We start from the raw sequence: 20741 nt of genomic DNA on the forward strand, positions 1-20741 counted from the left end.
TTTGAAGACAGATAAGGACAAAGATAAGTTAAAAGAAAATTGTTTACTCTTAAAGGACAATAAAATTCTCAGAGAATCACTTTAGACGAACAGTTAAGCTACTGATGATGACAAAGTGATGAAGATGCCATCATCCAGATGTGTAGGCTGAACCCCTCACAACAATCATGACAACATCTGAAATGGAACATTAATCTATATATCTATAGAAACATTGCTGACATTAACATATAAGCATACATGGTGCTCTTTGCTATTTTTCCCATTTTTTTTAACAAATAACATCCGTGTTTCACTTTGTTTCATCAGAGCTGCAAACTGTGACACTAGAGGGCATCATTGTCCCGTATAGATTCACACCTTCTGTGGCAAATGGTACAATGAAAAAATAAATTCTGTTTTCTGAGCTTTAATAGCTTTAATAGCTTTAAAAGCTTTACCTTAATAAGTTGACTGAATCTGAAAAGACAGTTTGAGATAATTTTGTTATGAGCCAAAACAAATACATTTTTCTGCTCAAATAAACTTGATATTAATTCAGTTGTACTTGAGGAAATATGTTCAGTCACACTGATGAACATTACAAACAAATCTGATTTCCATATAAAGTTTCTCAGTTTAAAAAAGTCGGACGTTGAGCTTCAGCTACTGCTGTTGGAGATACATTCATCAAGCAAAATTGGCTTAATCTGAGCAAAACATGTCATATATTGTTATTTTGGAAGTGTAATCAGTAAGAATAATATAAGTAAGAACCCGTCACATGTCACCTGTCACGTCATCATGAGAGCCCGGATTGGTAACTGTAATATTATTACTATTTTGGAAATTGTAATCCCTACAATACATATTACTGGGTAAAGTAATAATATTACAGTAATATGTTATGTCCCAACACTGGCCCTACACAATATAATTATCACTGACTGACTTTATTAAAGCACTAGAATCAGGGCGTTGACATATTTTCTTTATAATGAAGGTCATAGGTAAGGTGAGCAATTACATAACACAATTCTTCTCTTTAATATTAAACCACAGAGAACACATAATCAATCAACTTTTAGAAAAGATGCCATCTCATGGTCATTTAACTGTGAAACATACTGACAAAATAGAATTTTTTTTTCTTCGTACCGTTCACCCTCCATTTAAATAACCCTTTATTACAGTGAAATGGATGGAGACGTTTTCTCTTGACAGTAATTGTTGGTAAACTGATCACACATTTGTCACAAGCACGGATAAAAGTATTACTGGACAAGACATAATTGTAGATCATTGCTTTTCTCTGTCATACAGAGTTTGTTTGCTACATTACAGTGTCAGTGTCTCTACAATGAGCACTTAACAGGTGGACATGAGCACACAGGGACTCCCTCCCTTCTCCTCCTCCTGTTCATCCTGTTCACCCCCCTCCCCCGGCCCCGTGTTTGCTTTCTCTTGGTGACAATGACAAAGATGACAAGTCCCGTCAACATGATAGCTGTTATGAGGAGGCAGCCTCCAAAGACCAGCATGGCTTTGTTCCTAAACATCCATGCGCACACAGAGCAGGGTTCCTGCTGCTCATTGGACCTGCAGGTCTGCGTGGTGTTGTCTTCAGGGAAGCCACCCTGACTGATGATCTCTCTGTAGACAGCAAGGGAAGCTTTGGCTTTGGATTTGTGCTGGGCTGAGGTGAAGAGGCCAAACTGAGGCACATTTCGATCTTGCAGCTTCCACACATAGAAGCCCTGCAGGTTGACTCCATCTAATTGGCGAGCTGGAGACAAATTGATTAAAGGAGAAAAGTGAGTTCAAGCAATATGAATAATGTGCAAACAGCTTATTATGAACCATATGAAATATGAAATGAAAAGTACACCTCCAGTTTTAAACAATGTAAAAGCCTCTGTAAGAAGTAATAAATTGTGCTCGATGTTTTTTTTTTGTTCAAAATAAGTTGAAATACTTCCATTAAAATGGCTTGCATATACCTTGCCTTCATGTAACATTCAAGGATTCATGAATATGCAAATAGTCCTCACCCCTTTCACACCCCTCAACTCCCACCCTTACCTCTAAACAGCTGCACCTGGCTTCTATAATGATATGAGATGATAGAGATGAGGAGTGACTGGTTTGGGTTAGGGTGAGAATATCAGGGTAACACAAACTGTGGAAGAGTAAGGTGGGTCATGACTTTGCCCTCCTGGCAAAAAAAAAACAATGGTACCTGTAACCCAGTCCAAGGCACACCTGTGCAATAAACATGCAGCATCTCTATATGCCACAAGTGTCAGGTGTATGGATTATTGTGGCAAAGGAGAAGTGCTCACTAACAGAGATTTAAAAACATTTGTGGACAAAATTGAGAGACATACACTTTTTGTGTGAATAAAAGAAATCATTTTACTTTAATTCATGAAAAAAGTGAATGTTTTGCTGCTTGTGTATTGTTTATTGCTTTGCCCGTCTGTTTTGCTGCTTATACATGCTGTTGTTGTGTTGCCTGATGCTGTTGTCTGCCAGCTACATGCCCTTGAATGTAATTCTTGTTGTTACATGTAGTGAGTGTGTTGGATGTGTGTGAGGTGTGTGAGGTACAGACACATACATCAAGTATAATCACAAGAAGGTGTCTCTGTTTCATTGTACGTGAGAGTGCTTTTTATGTGTTAACTGTATTGCTAAAAAAAACAAACCTAACGGAAAACAAAAACAACCAAATGTGACAGGTACGTGTTCGATGGATAATCCCATGTTAGAAAACAACACCTGTGTGTAAATACAGGTGAGCTCTGGACTATAAAGGAGAAGGTACGAACACAACACTGGTCAACACTGTCACTGTACTGTTTGTCTCTCCCCTCTTCTCTCTTTTTTATGATCTTTTCTCATTAAGTCTGGTTTTATAGTAGGAAGCAGCGGTCATAAAACCTGTATTGCCTGTGGAGCCGTATCGCTGTTGCGACACCCAGAACACTGCACTTTGTTCCTACTGAAAAATGATCACGCAAAACATTATGGATCAGTGAGGAACATGACATGTTTACAGACGGGCCACAAGAAAAATATGCTTGAGTTCTGAGGAAAGAAAAGTCAGAATCAGTCAGAATTCTGAGGTTCAAGTCAGATCCCCACTTCTGCAAACCCCTCGAGTGATTACATTTGATGTACTGTACATGTTGGAATAAAAAAATCAGGACTGCATGTGAAAAATGTGTTTGAATTCTGAGGTTAAAGTCAGGATTATGAGGAAAAGGTCTAAATTCTTTAGTTAAAGTCAGAATTCTGAGAATAATTCAGACCTTATTCTCAGAAGAGACTTAAAACTCAAATCTCAAATAGATTTTTGACATGTGGCCCTGACCCTCTTCCATACATACTGGCATACTGATGAAGATAAAGGATCTGAAAATCATGTCCCACCTTTTAAGGCCTCCTGCAGATAACTCCTGAGAAAGTGTTGCCTGAGTTTGTCCTCCACAGGAGCCTGGTCATCAACCCCACTGCCTGTGACGATGATAGGCAGAGCCCCTCCATACCTCTGGTTCACCCAGCTCAGGATCCTCCGCAGGCCCCAGGGTACCAGAGCCTGCCCCAGACCGGAGGAGGGCCAAGTGGGATCAGAGAGGATCAGACAGCCATGATCGGGGTGTTGTTTCTTCTGAAAATTGGCCTGCGTCATGGGGTATGGAGACACCAAACGGGTGGTAAAATGGTTCAGCGCAATAAAACTCAATGTCCCTCTCAGTTCCTTCCTCTCAGTCTCAGTAAAGTTAGGAAGAGGGGATGCAGGGAGGCCCATTACTCGAGCTCTGTCCTCCAGATATGCCTTCATTTCTTGTGGGTAGCCCCCATTGTTATGTTTCTCCTCATATCTAGTCCCCAGCAATGGGTCGAAGAAGCGACCAAGTTCAAACAAAAGAAACCTCTGTGCTGCTGCGGTATGTGAATCCAGGAAAGGGTTTGCGGGTTCAGCCCAGTCGGCATGTAATGCGAGTGATACCAGTCCTTTCTGTTGACTGGCATATTCCCTCTCATACAGCCTCCAAGCTTTTGCATGAGCCAGAAGAAGGTTATGAGCAGCCTGATGTGTTTCATTCCAACTGGAATAAACATCCACCAGTCTGTTTGGCTCATTGATGGTGATCCAGTATGGGACCCAGGGCCCCAGCCGCTGGTAGCACAGTGATGCGTATTCCTGAAAGGCCTCCACTGTGCTGTAATTGAGCCAACCGCCAGAGGCGTACAGTGGCCCAGGCAAGCCCAGATGCGGAGCTCTGTGTGTGGGGTAGTAGAGAATAACAACAGCCTCCAGGTCCAGCTTCTTGAGCTCGGCAAGGACACAACGATAGTACCTTTTAGATGTTGTAACAGGATAAAGAATCAGGAGTTAATGTGTGTAGACACAAAGAGACTGAGCCAGATATCCTTCAAGTGGCCATATTATGCTTTAAGCTCATTCTTTCATTTTGGGTTTCTACTAGAAGAGGCTTGCATACTTTCAAGTACAGAGAGTACTTTTTTTTTTCTCATACTGGCCATAGCTGCAGCACCACTATTCAACCTCTGTCTGAAACATTCTGTTTTAGTTTGAGTCTCTTCCAGTTCAAGTTGAAAAAAAAAGAAAAACTGTAGCAGTGTGAACTGACGCATCTCAGCTCGATTCAATCCAGCTGTATGTCATCTGTGACTCAGTTTGTCAAGTCATTGGTGGCTTCTTTTAGAGGCACATCACCTGTTTCAACAGCCAAGCAAGTTATAGCAAAGTCAGCCAGTCAAGTCAGTTTCAAACTGTCAGTAATGGCAGAATTCTGGATGGAGGAAAGAAAGGATCACCTCATCAGTTTGTTTGAGGAACAGCAGTGTCTGTATGATACAGGGCTTTCAGCCACATTCAGACAGGATCAAGCAATGCGGTGATTAGCTGCAGGGTTGTACAACAGTCTGAGAGTTGAGCAGGGTGTTTATTTGTGCTGAGAACATAATGCTGTGAGACAATTAGAAAATAACATTTTATTTCTCTGATTCGCTGGCTTTCTTGCCACCTGTGCTCCCTCATCTTATTCATCTTCTACCTTCATCGTCCACAACCGTGTGCTCTCTCTCTATCGCTGTCTACTCAGCCATACTCTCTATGCATACACCAGTTACTTTTTTGCCATTCAATCAATACTAGAAATGCAATTGTTGCAAGAAACTCACTATCACTGTGCTCATTCATATTTTAAGACACATCAAATTACATCCAGCTACAAAAAACAGCTAGCAGTTCAAGCTCCAGTACAGAGATTCGGTGTGATGGAGATGATACACCGTCTCGTCTCATCACACTGGTGTAAAATGGCAGGTTTTCAGAACATTGCAAACTGTTTCAACTTGTCTCATTGTGAGCTTTTAGTCTGACCTGAGATTAAAACCCTAAGTCCATTCCAAATTCTGTTTCTAACTAGCTGCATGTTACGCAAATGTGTTACATAGTGATGTCAGCAAGTAACAGCATTTTTTTCAGGCAGTTCAGGAGGAGTGTTTTCTGCAGGACAGTGGCATGGAATTCAGTTTTTGAGACTCTGTTGACATTTTGCACGCACAAAACAGCATATAACACATTAAAGGAAAGGGGGACAACCCAAATAGCATAATATGGCCACTTTAAATTAATCTGAATCTGGCCAAAATCTATGGTGTGGATCAAGTTATGTTATCGTTTTAAATTGAAGTGCATTGAATTTAAAGTTGGGTGGAATTTGGGAAAACTGAAACAGCGAAAGTTCATGTTTGTGTATTCTTACCTCAGAGCATCAGTGTTCACATTAGAGAGGTCTCCCTGGGGTAAAATCAGAGACCAGTTTAGGGCGAAGCGGTAATGAGATGCCCCAGTGGATGCAAACAGGCGAAGATGACCACGAATGGCCAGATAGTCGGTGCACTGGGCTCGTCTGGTCGGCATCGTCACCCCTGGGACTGGACGCAGTGATCCATCTCCTGTCAGGTTCCAGCTGTACAAATGGGGGTCAGTAAACTGTGGTGAGAAAGGGTAGAAGTGGACCTACAATAACAAAAAAGACAAAAGAATATTACGGTGAATTTAGCCGTTTATTTTGCTTTTTTTTTGCTATAAAATCACTCTCTTGTCTTCTCAGATTTTTTCTCTAATTACCTGTAAAGTGGAATCAGCAATTCCCCAGTGAAATTTGCAGGGAAAATGGCCTTTGAGCTCTCTGGAGGTTTCATCACTAGGGAATCCGTTGTCAGCGATAACATGCCTGTAGTACTGAGCAGTGGTCTTAGGGGTCCTGGTTCGGTTTGGTTGGCTGAAGTCAATGTAGAAAAGGCCTCGTCTGACATTGAAGCCATTATTCCACTCAAATCCATCCACCAACGACCAGGTGGAGTAGCCAAACACCTGCACACCATCAAACTTGATAGCTGTAAAAGAAAAAAATAAAATGTGGATAGATTTTTTTGTTGACTTCATCACATTGTCGACCTTTTTATTTGGTTGTTCTTTCCACTTCTTACCTTGCAGGACCTGGTTGATAAATCTCTTCATTAGGTAAATGGCCACTGTATCTTCCTTTCCGACACTGGCTTCAGAAAACCAGCCTCCCTCGGCCACCAGCACCCGCGGGTCCCTATACTCCAGCTTTATCCAGCCCAGCAGGCGCCGCAGGTCCGGGGTCACAGTCTGGCCATACTGGACGAGGCCCCGACCCAGGCGGAGATTGTTAGGCCCAAAGGACAGAGCAAAAAAGTCAGCTGTCTTCTGCACCCAGAGCTTCTCCTCAGGGGTGAACGTGGGCAAGAGGGTCCCATGCTTGATTTTCAAAGAGACTGGGTAGTCTCCACCACCAAAGATGGGGTTGGCAAACCAGCCGAGGACAGCCTCTAGTGACTGCTGACAGAGCTCAATGTTTGCAGCTGTGGCCTGGCCTCTCTGAGGCTCGACCCAGTGGGATCCCAAAACAATGGATACTTTTCCTTTCTGAGTTGGACGGAAGTAGGTGTTGTAGGTGTGCCATGCTTTGGCATGTGCCTGGAAATGACAGCGGACACAGTATTATGACTGGACTGCTGTCTATAACACAGTCAGTGTAGTACAATAGGTCTATTTCACAGAAGACATTTAGACACGTCACAGTGGGGAAAGAAAAGGTGTAAATAATAAAAATAAAATGAATGATGGTTGAATTCCTTTTAGCATAGGCTGTGTACCGACAGTCTCCTGCAGGCAGACAGACACCAGACAGCCTCTCCTCTCTGACCCGCTAGTGTTTGTTTGGCTAGCTACTTCAACACAGGAACAACACAGCAACTTCTTCAAAAAGGGCCACAAATGTGCTTCTAGTGACTATCACGGCTCTCTTTTTTGCCTTTAGCGCTTCTCAAGTGCTTCGTCTGACAGCAACTGTCCATGGTTGGATAGCAAACCAAATACAGTGTACAAAGATAGCACCCATTTGGTCCGGTGACAGTTGCTTGCCAGGTGCGTAAGCCAAAAATGTTTTCTTTTTAGCATTTTTTAAAGAATTATGCAGTGGGTGGAGAGGCTGAGACCTGGGGGTGCAGTTACAATGTAAGGTCCCATTCCATTCATGTCAAACAGAGACAGGGTGCTGCTATAGTGCATGTTCATTGATAACACCTGTGTTCGCTCTACTATTTCATATCAATATGGCTGCTGTGAAAAAGGGCTATTTGTAACATTTGTACATTTCCTACTATGACAAATCAAAATGTCTGCCACAGCTGCACAATCCTCCGAATTTGTTATTTTAATGAAGGGAATGTTTAATGCACGTCTAAATCCATGTGTTCATTATTAAATGACAGAGTGAGAGACATTTCATTATAAATGTTAGTAGCTGACAAGAACATCGCTTGTTCTTCAGCCTCCATTTGGGCTTATTTCCCATAAAATTTAATTCAAAGTTGTCTTGAAATATTATGCAAAGAAGTCAAGTCAAGTCAAGTTTATTTATAAAGCACATTAAAAGCAAATGAGGTTGACCAAAGTGCTGTACGGTAGAAAGAAGGAACAAACAAATGGGAAGATAAAACCTCCTTAGCGGATGTAATCATGAATCTATTACAGACCAGTGAATGACTATTTGCTCACGATATCTGTGCAGTGTTAGTTGTACACATACCATCTGTTCTAGACTGCATAACTGTAAGTGTTTATTAATGAGGCATATCTCCATGACTTCCTGTCACACACTGTTTCTCTCAAGCATAAAAGTGCTGATGTGGTGGACTTTGACCTCAATGTCTCTGTAAGTGTCCTGTTTACTCATCACAAACCTGTCAAAATAAAATACGATTAAGGTGTCACAGAGGAGATAAAATAAAAAGTGAGCTTTACAGCTTTGCACTTGGCTGCACCAGTTTTATGTTACAATGCAATAAATCAAATTTCACAGTCTTTATTGATCTAAGTTGACTGTAACAAAATATCAGAGTGCTGTTGCAGCATGTGTTTGCTTCACCATCTTGTGACCTCAAAATCATTAGCAAACATTCTTTGACCATTATAAACTGATACAGCTGCAGAAGTTCAAAGTTTACAGACAGTCCATATTATCAGAGAAATTCTTCATGTGCTGTCATTTACAGCCAGGCAGATAAAGCACAGTATGAACACAGACTATATTCATCTACAGACTCACATTAATCAGTAGGGATGTACCAATACCAAAAGCTCACAATAAAAAGTCCACGATATAATATTTCTCATGATAATAAATAGCAAAGAAAAATGACGACTTGTTTGTTTGTCTGTATAAAATGTGTTCTTCCTCTTAACTTTAAGTGCCTCTGCTTTCCTTCTTTAAAGGTGACGTATGTGAACATTTACTTCCTCTGTTAGTCACAGCACCATCTCAGACCAAAACAAATGACGCATTGGTTCTAAAACAAATTTTGAAAAAAAAGGTGTCATCTGAACACACATTGCTCACAAAACTTAGATCAAACTGTCAAACTAGACAGTGCTGATAAAATGTGTAGAACGTGTACCATTTTGCTATAATACAATAAAAATATATATAATAATACAATAAAATAATAATAAAATAAAATAAAAATAATACAATACTGTTACTGTTGGCCACCATTTTAGCTCTGGTTTTCAGTGTTGATCAAAGCTCGCTCAAGATTCTGTTAACTGTATCACCTATTTCTCACCTAAAATGTCTCCAGAAACATATCTCAGTGTACTGTTTCCCTGTAATACAAGAAACATTGAAACCAAGACTCTGCATCACATATTTCATGCCTAAAATGTTTTCAGACACATTTTTTAGTGTTGTGTTTAGCTGTAACCTGACTTACAATGCTGCCATTGTTGAAAACAACAACAACAGCTGTCCTGGATAAACAGACAAACTTGGATAACAACATTCACACAGGGAGTGTGACTATATCTTTACATTTCTAATAGTTGTTTTCCAACATCTACTGAGGATGAACGTCGTATATTGTGCCTTTAATGAAATAAAATAAAAGTGTCCAGCTGTGTACTAATGTGCAAAAAATTGTAATGAGCTGTCTTTGTTGATAAACGTTTGAATTACATAATTGTAAAACAATGCCAAAGTCAGTGTAGTGAGGCTGTGAGTCCTTTAAAGCAGCTCACTTATGGCACTTTGCTGCATGTGATTCCTCCACTCTCTCTTCCCCTTTTCCTGTCATATCTTCAGCAATACTATAAGGCATAAAAGCCTAATATATAGTCCAGTTTTTAACAATATATCACAATATGTGATATATTGTTAAAAACATTTTCGATAAGTGTGTTGTTACATAGTGTTACATCCCTTTTGATCAATTGACCCTGTCTAACTTACCTTGATCAGGTTGTGGGCAACAATGAGAGAGCCAGTGAGACCCCCTGCTTCTCCAGGAGCATGCACACCTGTCCCATACCCCTGCACAGCCACCAGGTATGGATTATGCATGGTGAGCCAGTACCTAACACGGCTGCCAAATGTGTGGAAACAAAATGCAGCGTACTCTTCAAATAGTCCCACCAGTGTGCCATTTCTCCAGCCTCCATAGCGCTCCTGTAGGACTTGTGGTAGGTCCCAGTGATGGAGGGTGACGATAGGCTCGATCTTCTTCTCCAGAAGCCTCTGTATGAGACGGCTGTAGTGCTCCACAGCAGCTGTGTTGGGCTGATCTCTGGCATTACCATCAGGGAAGAGTCTGGGCCAGGACAGAGAGAAAGAGTATGATCTCACACCAAGATACTCCAGTGCCTCCACATCTTCCTCCCAGCGAGCGTAGCTGTCACTGGCCACATCAGTAGAGTGGGTGAAATGGTCCCAAACGGATGGGCCTTTCCCCTCCTGATCCCAGGCCCCCTCTGTCTGGAAGGCAGATGTCCCCGAGCCCCAGAGGAATCCTGAAGGGAAGCTGTCTTGGACGAAAGACTGATCTTTGAGGATGGGGTCCAGCTTGGGCTGCTGCCACATCTTCCTGCCCTCCCCTAGAGAGCAGGCTGCCTTGTTCCAACCACAGACAAGCAACAGGAGGGAGAGCAGGAGGCGCTGAGGTGTGAGAGGTGAAGGATGGTTCAGCATACTGAGGGAGTTGTTTCAGATATCCATTTGAAGGGGGTCGCTGGTGTCAGTCAGAGCAATTGTTCTGTTGAGTATTATCAGTCCTCTTGTGACAGACAAAAGATTCATGATGGAGGAGGATGGAGGAGAAAGATCACAGCCAGGACAGGAGAGAGTAACATCTGGAGCTTCGAGGTGCTGCTGCAGTATCCATCTGACAACCTGTTCAGATTTCCCTATCTCTGCCTCAGTGCACTTGTGCTCCCACTCAGCCCCTCCCAACCACATAATGTTCACACATACAAAGGTTGACTCATATCCACGCACGCTTGTATTTTTACTCTCTCCGAGTTTCCTGTGAATTGTTTTCACCTGTAATTCCAAAAATGCTCCATTATCATTCAATTATGAGGATAAAGAGCCTTTTTAAAAAAGAAAACTAATGTTTAAGAGGATATTAGTTACCTTTATGAGGACACATGCACACACACAAGACCATTCTTGTGTCAATAATTAGCTTGTACTCTGATCTTAGCTCCATGACTAAGAAGTAGTTCACATTGTGGTCCATCAGTTTCCAACAAACACAGAAGAGACTCTCTCTTTACCTCCCTGCAATTATATTCTGGGTAAAATTTTGCGATTTTCAGAAAAAAAAAAAAGAAGAAGAAGAAGGAGAATGAACACGCAAAAAACAAAGTTAAAGATTAATTTGACTGATGGGATGATTACCTTTTCAAATTTTCTAGAAATATCGCAATAATATTGTCATTGTGAATTTTTTTGGTCATGATAATCATGTAGTGATTCCATATTGTGACAGCCCTAAAACACAGAGTTTGGTGAACCAGCAAGGATTAATTTTTAAACACAATAAAATCATGGTTTAACTTATGTTGCACCAAACTTTTAAACTAGCTTAAAATTAAGAAATATTACATTTTAAACCTCCTTAAACCTCAGTTTAGTTTTACTCTAAAAATAGATTACATTTAATTCTGTTGCACCAAAACTTTAAACTCCAATTGAAAGCCTGATCTAGAATTAACTTTAAACTTACACTTGAGGAGGTTAAATGTTTACTTTTTATTTTTAAATCCCGTGTAACATGGGATTGACCCTTTCTGGAAAATAAAATGTCCCATATTTTCATGCTCATCTGACTCTAATGTATACACTATACTTTCACACGCTTGAAATTACATGAGAATTAAGAAAACAAAAACGGTTTCACAAGACACAGTGGAGAAGTATTAAATCAGAAATCCCAGAGGAGAATGACACCTACAATGTCTGTCATGCAACCTCATCGTTGCCATGGTTACAGGGAATCAGACTCTTTTAACGTTGATGAATAGCTACAGCTCAAGTCGGTTTGTAAAGAAAGAAAGAAAGAACGAAAGAGTCTGTTTAAATAAAAATCTGATTGACAGACAGACCACAAGTGAATCAGTCCTAGTGGGACTGAGTATTAATATTTTCTGTCACTTACATTGGACTCACCGACCAGACGCAACATTCAGCAGGGGACAACCACATCTGAACAGGACAAGGGCAAAGGACACAGAGTGGAGTTATTTTGACAAACAAAACATTTTGCCCACATCTATGATCTGATGTTTTAACACTTAATATAGTTGATGCAACTGTACTTGACTCTTTATTAGCTTTATGTTTGTGTTGAGAGTAGCATAAATTGATGCATTAAAAAAAAGATTAGTTATTAATTTATTGTTTAATTGTGCAACAGAGCTCTGTTCAATCTTAAATCTGGATTTACTCATTTTGATCAACTCTGATTAGAAATAATCTTAGATTAAATCTTTGGTGATGCAACCCAGCCATACATTTTTTCACCCTCTTAAATTAAGTTCATCTGTGCTGAAACACATCAAGTTTCTCGTTTTTCCAATATGAATATATGAATTCATGTTAAACACATGTTGAGGACATTTATTTAAAAAGAGGGAAGGACAACACAGTGTAGTGCAGCCTGAAACTGAAAAAAACAGGCTTGTTGTCTTGTGGTCATGAAGCTGCTAAGCACCTCTGCAGTGATCTTCCAAGATTTGATCAAACTAGGCCAGGTGAGAACAGTGACACAACCTCATATGACCTTATTCAATTAAGCTCCACTTGCCGTATGAACAGTAGTCACTGATCCAAAAGAAACAGCATTGCTACTGGACTAAAAACATTGCTGACAAGTGTGTGTGTGTGTGTGTGTGTTTGTGAGTGACCGCATTTGATAAAGCCTCACAATTGTAATAAAACAGGCCAAATCCCATCAAAAAGCCTCTTCCTCACCCTCCTTCATTAAAGGCACTGTCAGTAAACAGTGTAGTTGCCAAGGATACACTCCGCCTCAAGGCATTAGTGGGAGTTAAGCTAATTGAGTTGAGAAATGGACATCCACCACCCAGACTGACCTCAGTGTGGTAGCTATGATACTAAAGAAAAGATGCACTTCTTTGTGCAAATGAATCGAACTGAGTGTTGTTTCTAAGATGTTGAACAGAGGACCGATCATAAATACAGAACAGATGTGACAATGTGCCATTAGTCATGGGATAAACCGTACGCCATCTCACCTCTGTATTGCTTACAATTTGGAACATTTTAAGCTTTTTTGCCATGCACTAGAGTATTTGCATGAGAGTTTGTGTGTGTTACTTCATGTTAATACATTAACATATTAATACAAACTTATTAAATAAATAAATAAAGTTAGCCTGTGAAACATAAATGCACAATTTAGAGATTATCTTCATGATTGAAGGCATGATTGGGTATCTCAGAGCTATAATAATCAAAATTCTAACAAAAATAGTATACGTGCACTGGTAGACATACAAGGATTACAAAGACATCATGAGTCTCTTTCACCATAGGTTCCAGTTACAGCATGTGCATCACATGTAGACTGGGTTGGACCAACAAAGATTCATTTAATCTAGGATTCCTTCTAATCAGAGTTTAGCAAAAAATTGTTTAAAATGAGTAAATTCAGATTTAAAATTAAGAAGAGCTCTGCTGTACAATTAAAAACTAACCTCTGTTTAGTAAGTCCAAGTTTAGTCATTTAAATAGAGTTTAATCAAAATGGAGATGCTTCTTTGCCCAAATTAAAATAAAGAAATAAAAAATAAGTACATTCCAGGGCTGACAGGACCTCATAAGTATTAAACAGGAGGACAAGCGTTTACTTCCAGCTGCTCTGTATTCCTAAACAAAATGTTATGTTATTTGCTGGCTAGATAAAAAGTCAATACAACATTGCATTGTTTGCTAGCTAGTGAACAAGTTAGTTAGCCTAGATAGCCTACTCATGTTGACTTGGCAGAGAAACTCTAATTTCTCCTTTGAGATAACTTTATTATTTTGCTCAATCCATCTTTAAAAGGCAGTTGTTTTACAAGTTAAAACTCCTTAAGTCTTAGTTTGAAGTTAAAACTGGACTGAAACTGGAGTTTAAAGTTTTGGTGCAACAGAGTAAAATTCATCTAGGCTTAGAGTAAAAAGATTTTAAATGCAATCTTTTTAATGTTTAACTAGTTGTAAAGTTTGACATGACATAATTTACATTTAAACCATAGTTAATCTGAGTTTAAAAATTAAACCTTGTTGGTGCAACACAGCCCCGGTGATTTATATCTATGAGATTGACATCTTTGCAACTCAGTCCACCTGATAAGAGTACAAAAAGAACATTAAGTTATTCAAATCTCAGTAGTAACTAAATATACTGAGAAGACTGAGAATACTCTCTCTCTCTCTTTAAATATTAAAATAATGTTATGCAATAATTATCTCATCATGAAGCACGAACAAATATTGGGTTTCCTTCAGTAAAAAGGGTCTGTACAGTAAAAAAAGGGAAGTGAAAAGAGGATGTACATGTGAAAAAAATGAGATTGAATGCTTTCATTTCCATATGTGTGTCCTCTCTGCATCATTACTTACGGTAAAAGCAGCAGAGGATGTGTGAAAAAAGCGAATAAGAAGAACAGAAGCATACTAATACTGATTGTCTGCTGAGCTGGTGATTATCTTTTTTTAAATCAAAATATATTTTTGTCAGTGGTGCACTTTTTTTTGCCCTTTTTTTTTGCCCTTTTTTTTTTTTGCAGTGTTTAAGTGTTGTTGAACCTCTGCAACCGAGATGTTTCACAGACTTGAAGACTGTCCACTTTGAGAGCATTCACACAAAATGGACTGCAGCATCTCAACTCATTAAAACTCAACAAATCAATAACTTAAGCTGCGGTGCTTCTTCTGAAATAACCTCAGCACAGGTTGGTGCACTCTTTTGTCTTTCTGTGTTCTGTAGTGGTTGGATTTTGTTTTATTCACAATTAACTTTATTTATTTAGGGTTTTATTTAATTTATTTCAATTTAATTTTGCAGCCATCGTCTATTTAGATTGAGATGTCAGTGTCATAATAACAGAATATATAAATTACAAGTCAAGTAAATCTAGAAAAGAATAAAACAAGCTTTACAAACAAAATGGCTAAATCTTAACATTAAACTCTAGTGTATTTGCTCAACTGAGAATCTTGTGAATGTGATTTTAAAAAATTTGGAATTTGTTGTGGAACATGTGGATGTATAATTAATCTTGTGACTGATCAGAGGCAAATTATAGTCAAACGTAATATTTTAAAATATTTTTACATTAATACACTGCAGGTCAAACAAGGAAAAAAGAATCAGATTAGGTATAAACCTATAACCTATACTGTTAATCTTAAAGAGTGGCTTATCTGAAAACGCAGAGGAAAATTTGTTTTTATTACAACTTTGTCATGATTTTGTCACAATATGCAAATTAACTTTTTAACTTTTTTTATTTATTCCTTGTCATGTTAATTAAATAACTAATAACATAAAGAAATAAGTTAACATTTTGACATGATGTTTGTTTCTTGCAGTAGTTTATTCTTGGCGTCCTCAGGGACCCGAGTTGACCGTCCTCGCATGATAAATATGTTGGTAGGGTGAGGGATAACTCATGCAGGCTTATAAAACAATCCTACAATAAATCCTGCTTTCACAAAGGCTATAATGTTTAGTTTTGGTGACACTGTTTACAACAGGTTTAGAGTGACTATTTTGTCCAATACTATTTGTTTCTATTATTTTGTCCACCCTAGAGTTGTCACAATACCAGAATGTTAGTATTTAAAAAATGAAATTCAATACTTCTTTCAAAAAAACAGGAAAAAGACAAAAAAAAAAGTCCAAGGCACATATGTCATGTCTGGTTTTGCTGCCACAGGACAATTAAGACTGAACTGAGATCTTGAATGAGCACTCAGATCTTTTTCTATAAAATAACTATACTTTCAATGCTATCAAATGAAAAGTAACAGAGTATAAATATTTTTGACAACCTTTGCCCATCCCATGTCTATAACAAACGTACTGCCTTACACAGATGATACAGGTCTGTATTGTTTTACTAATACTGCACAATCAGCAGTGGTGGACAAAGTACTCAACCCCAGTACTTGAGTCAAAGTATCGATACTCCTGGTCAAATATTATTCAACTCCAAGTGAAAGTTGATCAGTCAAAATTTTACTCGAGTTAAAGTACCAGAGTATTTGTTTTTCAAAATACTTAAGTGTTCAAAAGTACATGCTTTTAAAAATACTTAAGTATTCAAAAGTACAAAGTACATTTTCTAATATCAATACATTGTTGTATTTTTCTCACAGTGCATTTACAGAAGTTGTAACTCTCTGAAACCATCTAATGATGAACTGACTTGCCTGTAGAACCACTCTGCTACACTAAGCCTATTGAAATACCTATAAAAACTTCAGCATAGAAATACAATCAAAAACAAAAAGGACAGCTATTGTCTACATTAATTATGTGGTATTTTTTCACCCCGATAAAAACAATCCAACATTAAAAGCCTACTTGGAATTATTTCTCTTTTTTAATTATAATAACATCTTGAGATTTAGTTTTGTTAGAATGAAAGAGGGAGAGCTTGCTTGTTCTTGTTACAGAACACGTCTGGATGACGTATTTCTGCTTTTACAACAATCCCTGTTTAGAGCGGGTGCTGTGTGGCCAATTGTATTTTAGAAAAGAAAAACAGCAACAGCTGACTTTGAAGCTGTGCATAGCCTAAAAGTAACAACAATCTTTCTAGAAATGTAGCAGAGTCAAAAGTACATTATCTGTCTTTGAAATGTAGTGGAGTGAAAGTCAGAAGTTTCCAAGAAAACAAATACTGAAGTAAAGTACAGATACTCAAAAAATGTACTGTTCTAATTGTTCTCTTGGCATCATTGTTCATGAGGACACTCCCTCAATGATTCCCTGAGATTAAATAAAGGTTGAATGAAAAATTAATTTATATCACTAAAGTTTGGCTAAATAATTGAAAAGTTTCTCTGTGTTAAGTGATACAGTTCAGCAGCACCACAAACTGTCCTTCGAGATGACCATGAAGTTGAATGAACACCTAAGCTGGGCCCTTTTCTGCCAACATGGAACCGGCCTCGTTCCAGTTCAAACACCCACATTTGAGACTATCCACAAGAAAACCCTAAACTGGTTCAGAACCTGAAAAGCCGGCTCCCAGCTGGAACCAAAAAACAGAAGGTTTTGCTTGTGAACCAAAGTGGGTGTGTCATGTTCTACAGGTTGTTATGATGACATCTTTGATTACAATGGTTCCACTCAAAACTGGTGGAAACATGGGCTGGTTCACTATATAGCTTGAATGGAACTGGTTAAAGGACCAGAACTGATTTGGTGGAAAAGGGCCCACTGGATCAGTTTCAACAAAGTTTCTGACCTTGATCAGGGGACTGTTGCACGACTGTTGTATTAGGCTGCATTATTTTTAGACAGGTGTACCTAACATGCTGGCAGTGTGTTAGTTAGAGTGTATGTATCAATAATAACAAATGTTTATTTCCTGACTTTTAATTCAGGCATACAATGAGGCTTGTGACTGCAGCTCTCTGGGCGGCAGCCATGTTGGTGGGACTCCAGCTGAACGATTCATCTCCAGACAGCTTCGTCGACCGCTCATCCAAAAACCTCTCCACTGTCCCAGGAGACCTTCCAGCAAAGGTTGTGTTCTTAGACCTTTCATTCAACCGCATAAAGCAGCTCCATCGAGGAGACTTCAAAAACACCAGTCTCCTGCGGTTCCTCAACATTTCATGGAATATTTTGGAGGAGATCGACCCAGAGACGTTCCTTGACACGCCGCTCCTGGAGAATCTAGACCTGTCACACAACAGGCTGAAGAACCTGTCGGGTCAGCAGTACCTGCACCACACACAAAACCTCCTGGTGCTGAATTTGACCTGCAATAAATTTCCCACAATGACACTGGGGAATGAGTTCAGATCCTTGGTTAAGCTGGAGAAATTAGCACTGGGAGCGAAAAACATCAAAATGGGTGATTTCAAGAATATTGCTGGAGCGAAACTACATATACTGACTCTTTCTTTGGAGGGTGACCTGGTTTACGAAGCAGGCAGTCTGAAGGATGTTCAGGCTCAAAGGCTTCAGATAGGCCTCACTCTAAGGAATCAAAGAGTGGACCACAATCTGTTCGCTGATGCTCTGTTGCTCTTTGCTGAATTGGAGCTGATGAATTTGACAGGAGGCTATAAAGACCAAAGTGATCAGTTAAACAAGACAGCAGAAATCCACACGTCTCATCTGTATCTCACCAACATCTCAATCGAATGGTCTGACTTAACTCACTACGTAAATGTGATTCTGCAAACATCTATTACTCATTTCACGGCCTCTGATGTGGCTATGTACAAGTTGCCTTACATAGACACCAAAGTGGTCGACACATCTAAATTGCAGTCCTTCACAGCCATAAGGGCAGTGGTGACGTCTTTCTTCTTTTCACAGGAGTCTGTGTACAACTTTTTCATCAATTTGCCGGTGGAGAAGTTAGCAATCGTTGAGACTTCAATCATACACATGACATGCCCAAAGTCGCAGAGTCATATCCAGCAGCTGGACTTCTCCTCTTGTGCTCTGTCTGACTCCATATTCTCCACTGTGCAGGGTCAAACAATTGTCGAATGTGAGAATCTGGCTAACGTGAGGAAATTGATTCTGGGAGGCAACAATCTTAAGAACTTTCAGTTGTTGAGCAAACGCATGCAACACATGAAATCCCTACAACATCTGGACCTCAGCCTCAACTTGCTGGTTTATGATGGTGTGAAAGAATGTGTCTGGCCACCAAACATCACCAACATGACTCTGTCTTCTAATGGTTTGACGGATACAGTTTTTAAGTGTCTTCCAACAGGAATAGAGACACTGGACCTCCAGAATAACCAGGTGTCTGTGGTGCCACCTTCCATCTTAAAACTGGAAAACCTCTCATCTCTGAATCTAAATGAGAACAGGCTGCGAGACCTGCCAGTATGTAACGGTTTCCCCATACTGAATGAGCTACTGCTCAAGACAAATTCCCTCCATGCTCCATCTGTGAACAAGCTGGAGAGCTGCCCCAAACTGAGAACCCTGGACGTCAGCAACAACCCCTTCACCTGCACATGTGCTCTGAGGAGTTTCATCAGTCTTGGCATCCAGTCTGAAAATAAGAAAACTCACACAGGAATTCAGTTGTTGAGCTGGCCATTGAACTATTACTGCAGCTACCCAGAAGCCGACAGAAACTCCACTTTGCAAAAGATCAGTATCCCAGAGATCTCCTGTGATGTTGGCCTTCTTGCTGCCACCATCTTGTGCCCAGCAGCGGTGGTGATTATTTTAGTTCTAATCCTGTGCCATCGTTTAGATATTCCCTGGTACATTGGCATGATCTGGCAGTGGACCAGAGCCAAACATCGGGCCAGAACACGACAAGTCCGACCTGAAGATCTGGTGGGTGTCGAGTTTCATGCTTTTGTGTCTTACAGCCAGCATGACGCAGACTGGGTGCATAATTCGCTCATTCCCAACCTCGAAGGGGGAGAGCTCCGAATCTGCCATCATGAGAGGCACTTTGTGCCAGGTGACACGATCATCAAGAACATCATCAACTGTGTGGAAAAAAGCCGCCGCTCTGTGTTTGTGCTCTCTGGTCACTTTATCAAGAGTGAGTGGTGCCATTACGAGCTGTACTTCGCCAGCCACCAACGCCTTTCTCAGGGTTCGGACAGCGTTGTGCTGGTGCTGCTTGAGCCTCTTCCGCAATACCTGATTCCAGCCAAGTACTACCAGCTGAAGTCCATGATGGGCCGACACACATACCTGGAGTGGCCTCAGGACAGGGCCAAGCACAGGCTGTTCTGGGCTAATCTCAGAGCTGCCCTACAGGCTGACCTGCCATATGCACCAGTCATAGAATTAGAGGAGTGACTGTGGAAGACAGACTTAAAGGAATGGTTTTTTGAGGTAGTGTTGTATGAGGTACTTAACCAACGTCAGTGTATTACCTCCAGTAGATGGCAGTTGACACGCCCCCAGTTCAGGGAAGCAGCCAGAGCACTGGTGTAGGAAGTGCAGCATTGAACTGCTAAGGACAGGGTCAGCAGCATAAACATGTTTTCGCCTCCTAGCAAAGGGCCCATCTGAGTTAGTATCAATTTAAGTGTATTCTATATTTAGAATATTTTCCCTGCTTCACCTTGCCATCAGACAGCCATTTCCGAAGGGAAACCAAAGTTATATAAGACACATATCATTCACTCCAAAGCTTGTTTGTGTTAATGTATGACTTTAGTGTTTTAAAGGGTTAGTTCAGACTCACCAACGTCACACAAAAATACAAATACACAAACAGATCAAGGCAGTGGTAGACCAGCAACTCCCATGTACTATGAGGTTTTTGCCAAAGGAGTCTGATGGCTTTGGAGCAAGTGATGCAATGGCGGTTTGGTCTGACAGCAAGGTAAAGGGTGCACTTAGACGCTGCACTGACAACTAGCCGGCCTGAAAACACATAAAAGGACATAAACACACTATAACATCTACAGTTCTCAACAGATTCATGATTTATGTGTAATAAGTTAGAAAAATTGTTTTTCCTTCATGTAGATCATAAATCCTTCAATATAACATTGAGTCACTAAAATTTGTTTGAGAAATGTTATAGTGCTTTTTATCCAGAAAAAACACACAGGCCAGTCTGGACCAACATGGCAGTAACTTTGATGTATCACAGCAACGGCCCAAAG

General features: G+C 40.0%; 2 protein-coding genes across 2 annotated transcripts; one reads left to right on the forward strand and one right to left on the reverse strand.

The window, feature by feature from the left end:
• Window positions 1–1076: 1076 nt before the first annotated feature.
• Window positions 1077–10789, reverse strand: klb (klotho beta). The gene is made up of 6 exons (XM_084719240.1): window positions 9837–10789; window positions 6511–7024; window positions 6149–6417; window positions 5781–6037; window positions 3415–4346; window positions 1077–1765 (listed from the first exon to the last, which is right to left on the reverse strand). Exons 1-6 carry the CDS (start codon window positions 10569–10571, stop codon window positions 1335–1337), a joined length of 3138 nt encoding a protein of 1045 aa, XP_084575366.1. The 5' UTR covers window positions 10572–10789; the 3' UTR covers window positions 1077–1334.
• A 3904-nt stretch (window positions 10790–14693) lies between these two features.
• tlr1 (toll-like receptor 1) lies at window positions 14694–20435 on the forward strand. The gene is made up of 2 exons (XM_084719241.1): window positions 14694–14845; window positions 17511–20435. The coding sequence occupies exon 2, from the start codon at window positions 17518–17520 to the stop codon at window positions 19921–19923; it is 2406 nt and encodes an 801-aa protein (XP_084575367.1). The 5' UTR covers window positions 14694–14845; window positions 17511–17517; the 3' UTR covers window positions 19924–20435.
• Window positions 20436–20741: the final 306 nt, after the last annotated feature.

Source organism: Lutjanus erythropterus, chromosome 5 (assembly GCF_056507025.1).
Source record: "Lutjanus erythropterus isolate fLutEry1 chromosome 5, fLutEry1.hap2, whole genome shotgun sequence".
Taxonomy (NCBI): Eukaryota; Metazoa; Chordata; class Actinopteri; order Lutjaniformes; family Lutjanidae; genus Lutjanus; species Lutjanus erythropterus.

Excerpts from the sequence above, each read along its gene's own strand:
- klb (XM_084719240.1), bottom strand. The coding sequence starts at position 10,571 with ATGCTGAACCATCCTTCACCTCTCACACCTCAGCGCCTCCTGCTCTCC. Across the intron at positions 7,025-9,836 it reads TTGCCCACAACCTGATCAAG|GCACATGCCAAAGCATGGCA; the intron begins GTAAGTTAGACA and ends TGTCATTTCCAG. Across the intron at positions 1,766-3,414 it reads TCTGCAGGAGGCCTTAAAAG|CTCGCCAATTAGATGGAGTC; the intron begins GTGGGACATGAT and ends ATTTGTCTCCAG.
- tlr1 (XM_084719241.1), top strand. The coding sequence starts at position 17,518 with ATGAGGCTTGTGACTGCAGCTCTCTGGGCGGCAGCCATGTTGGTGGGA.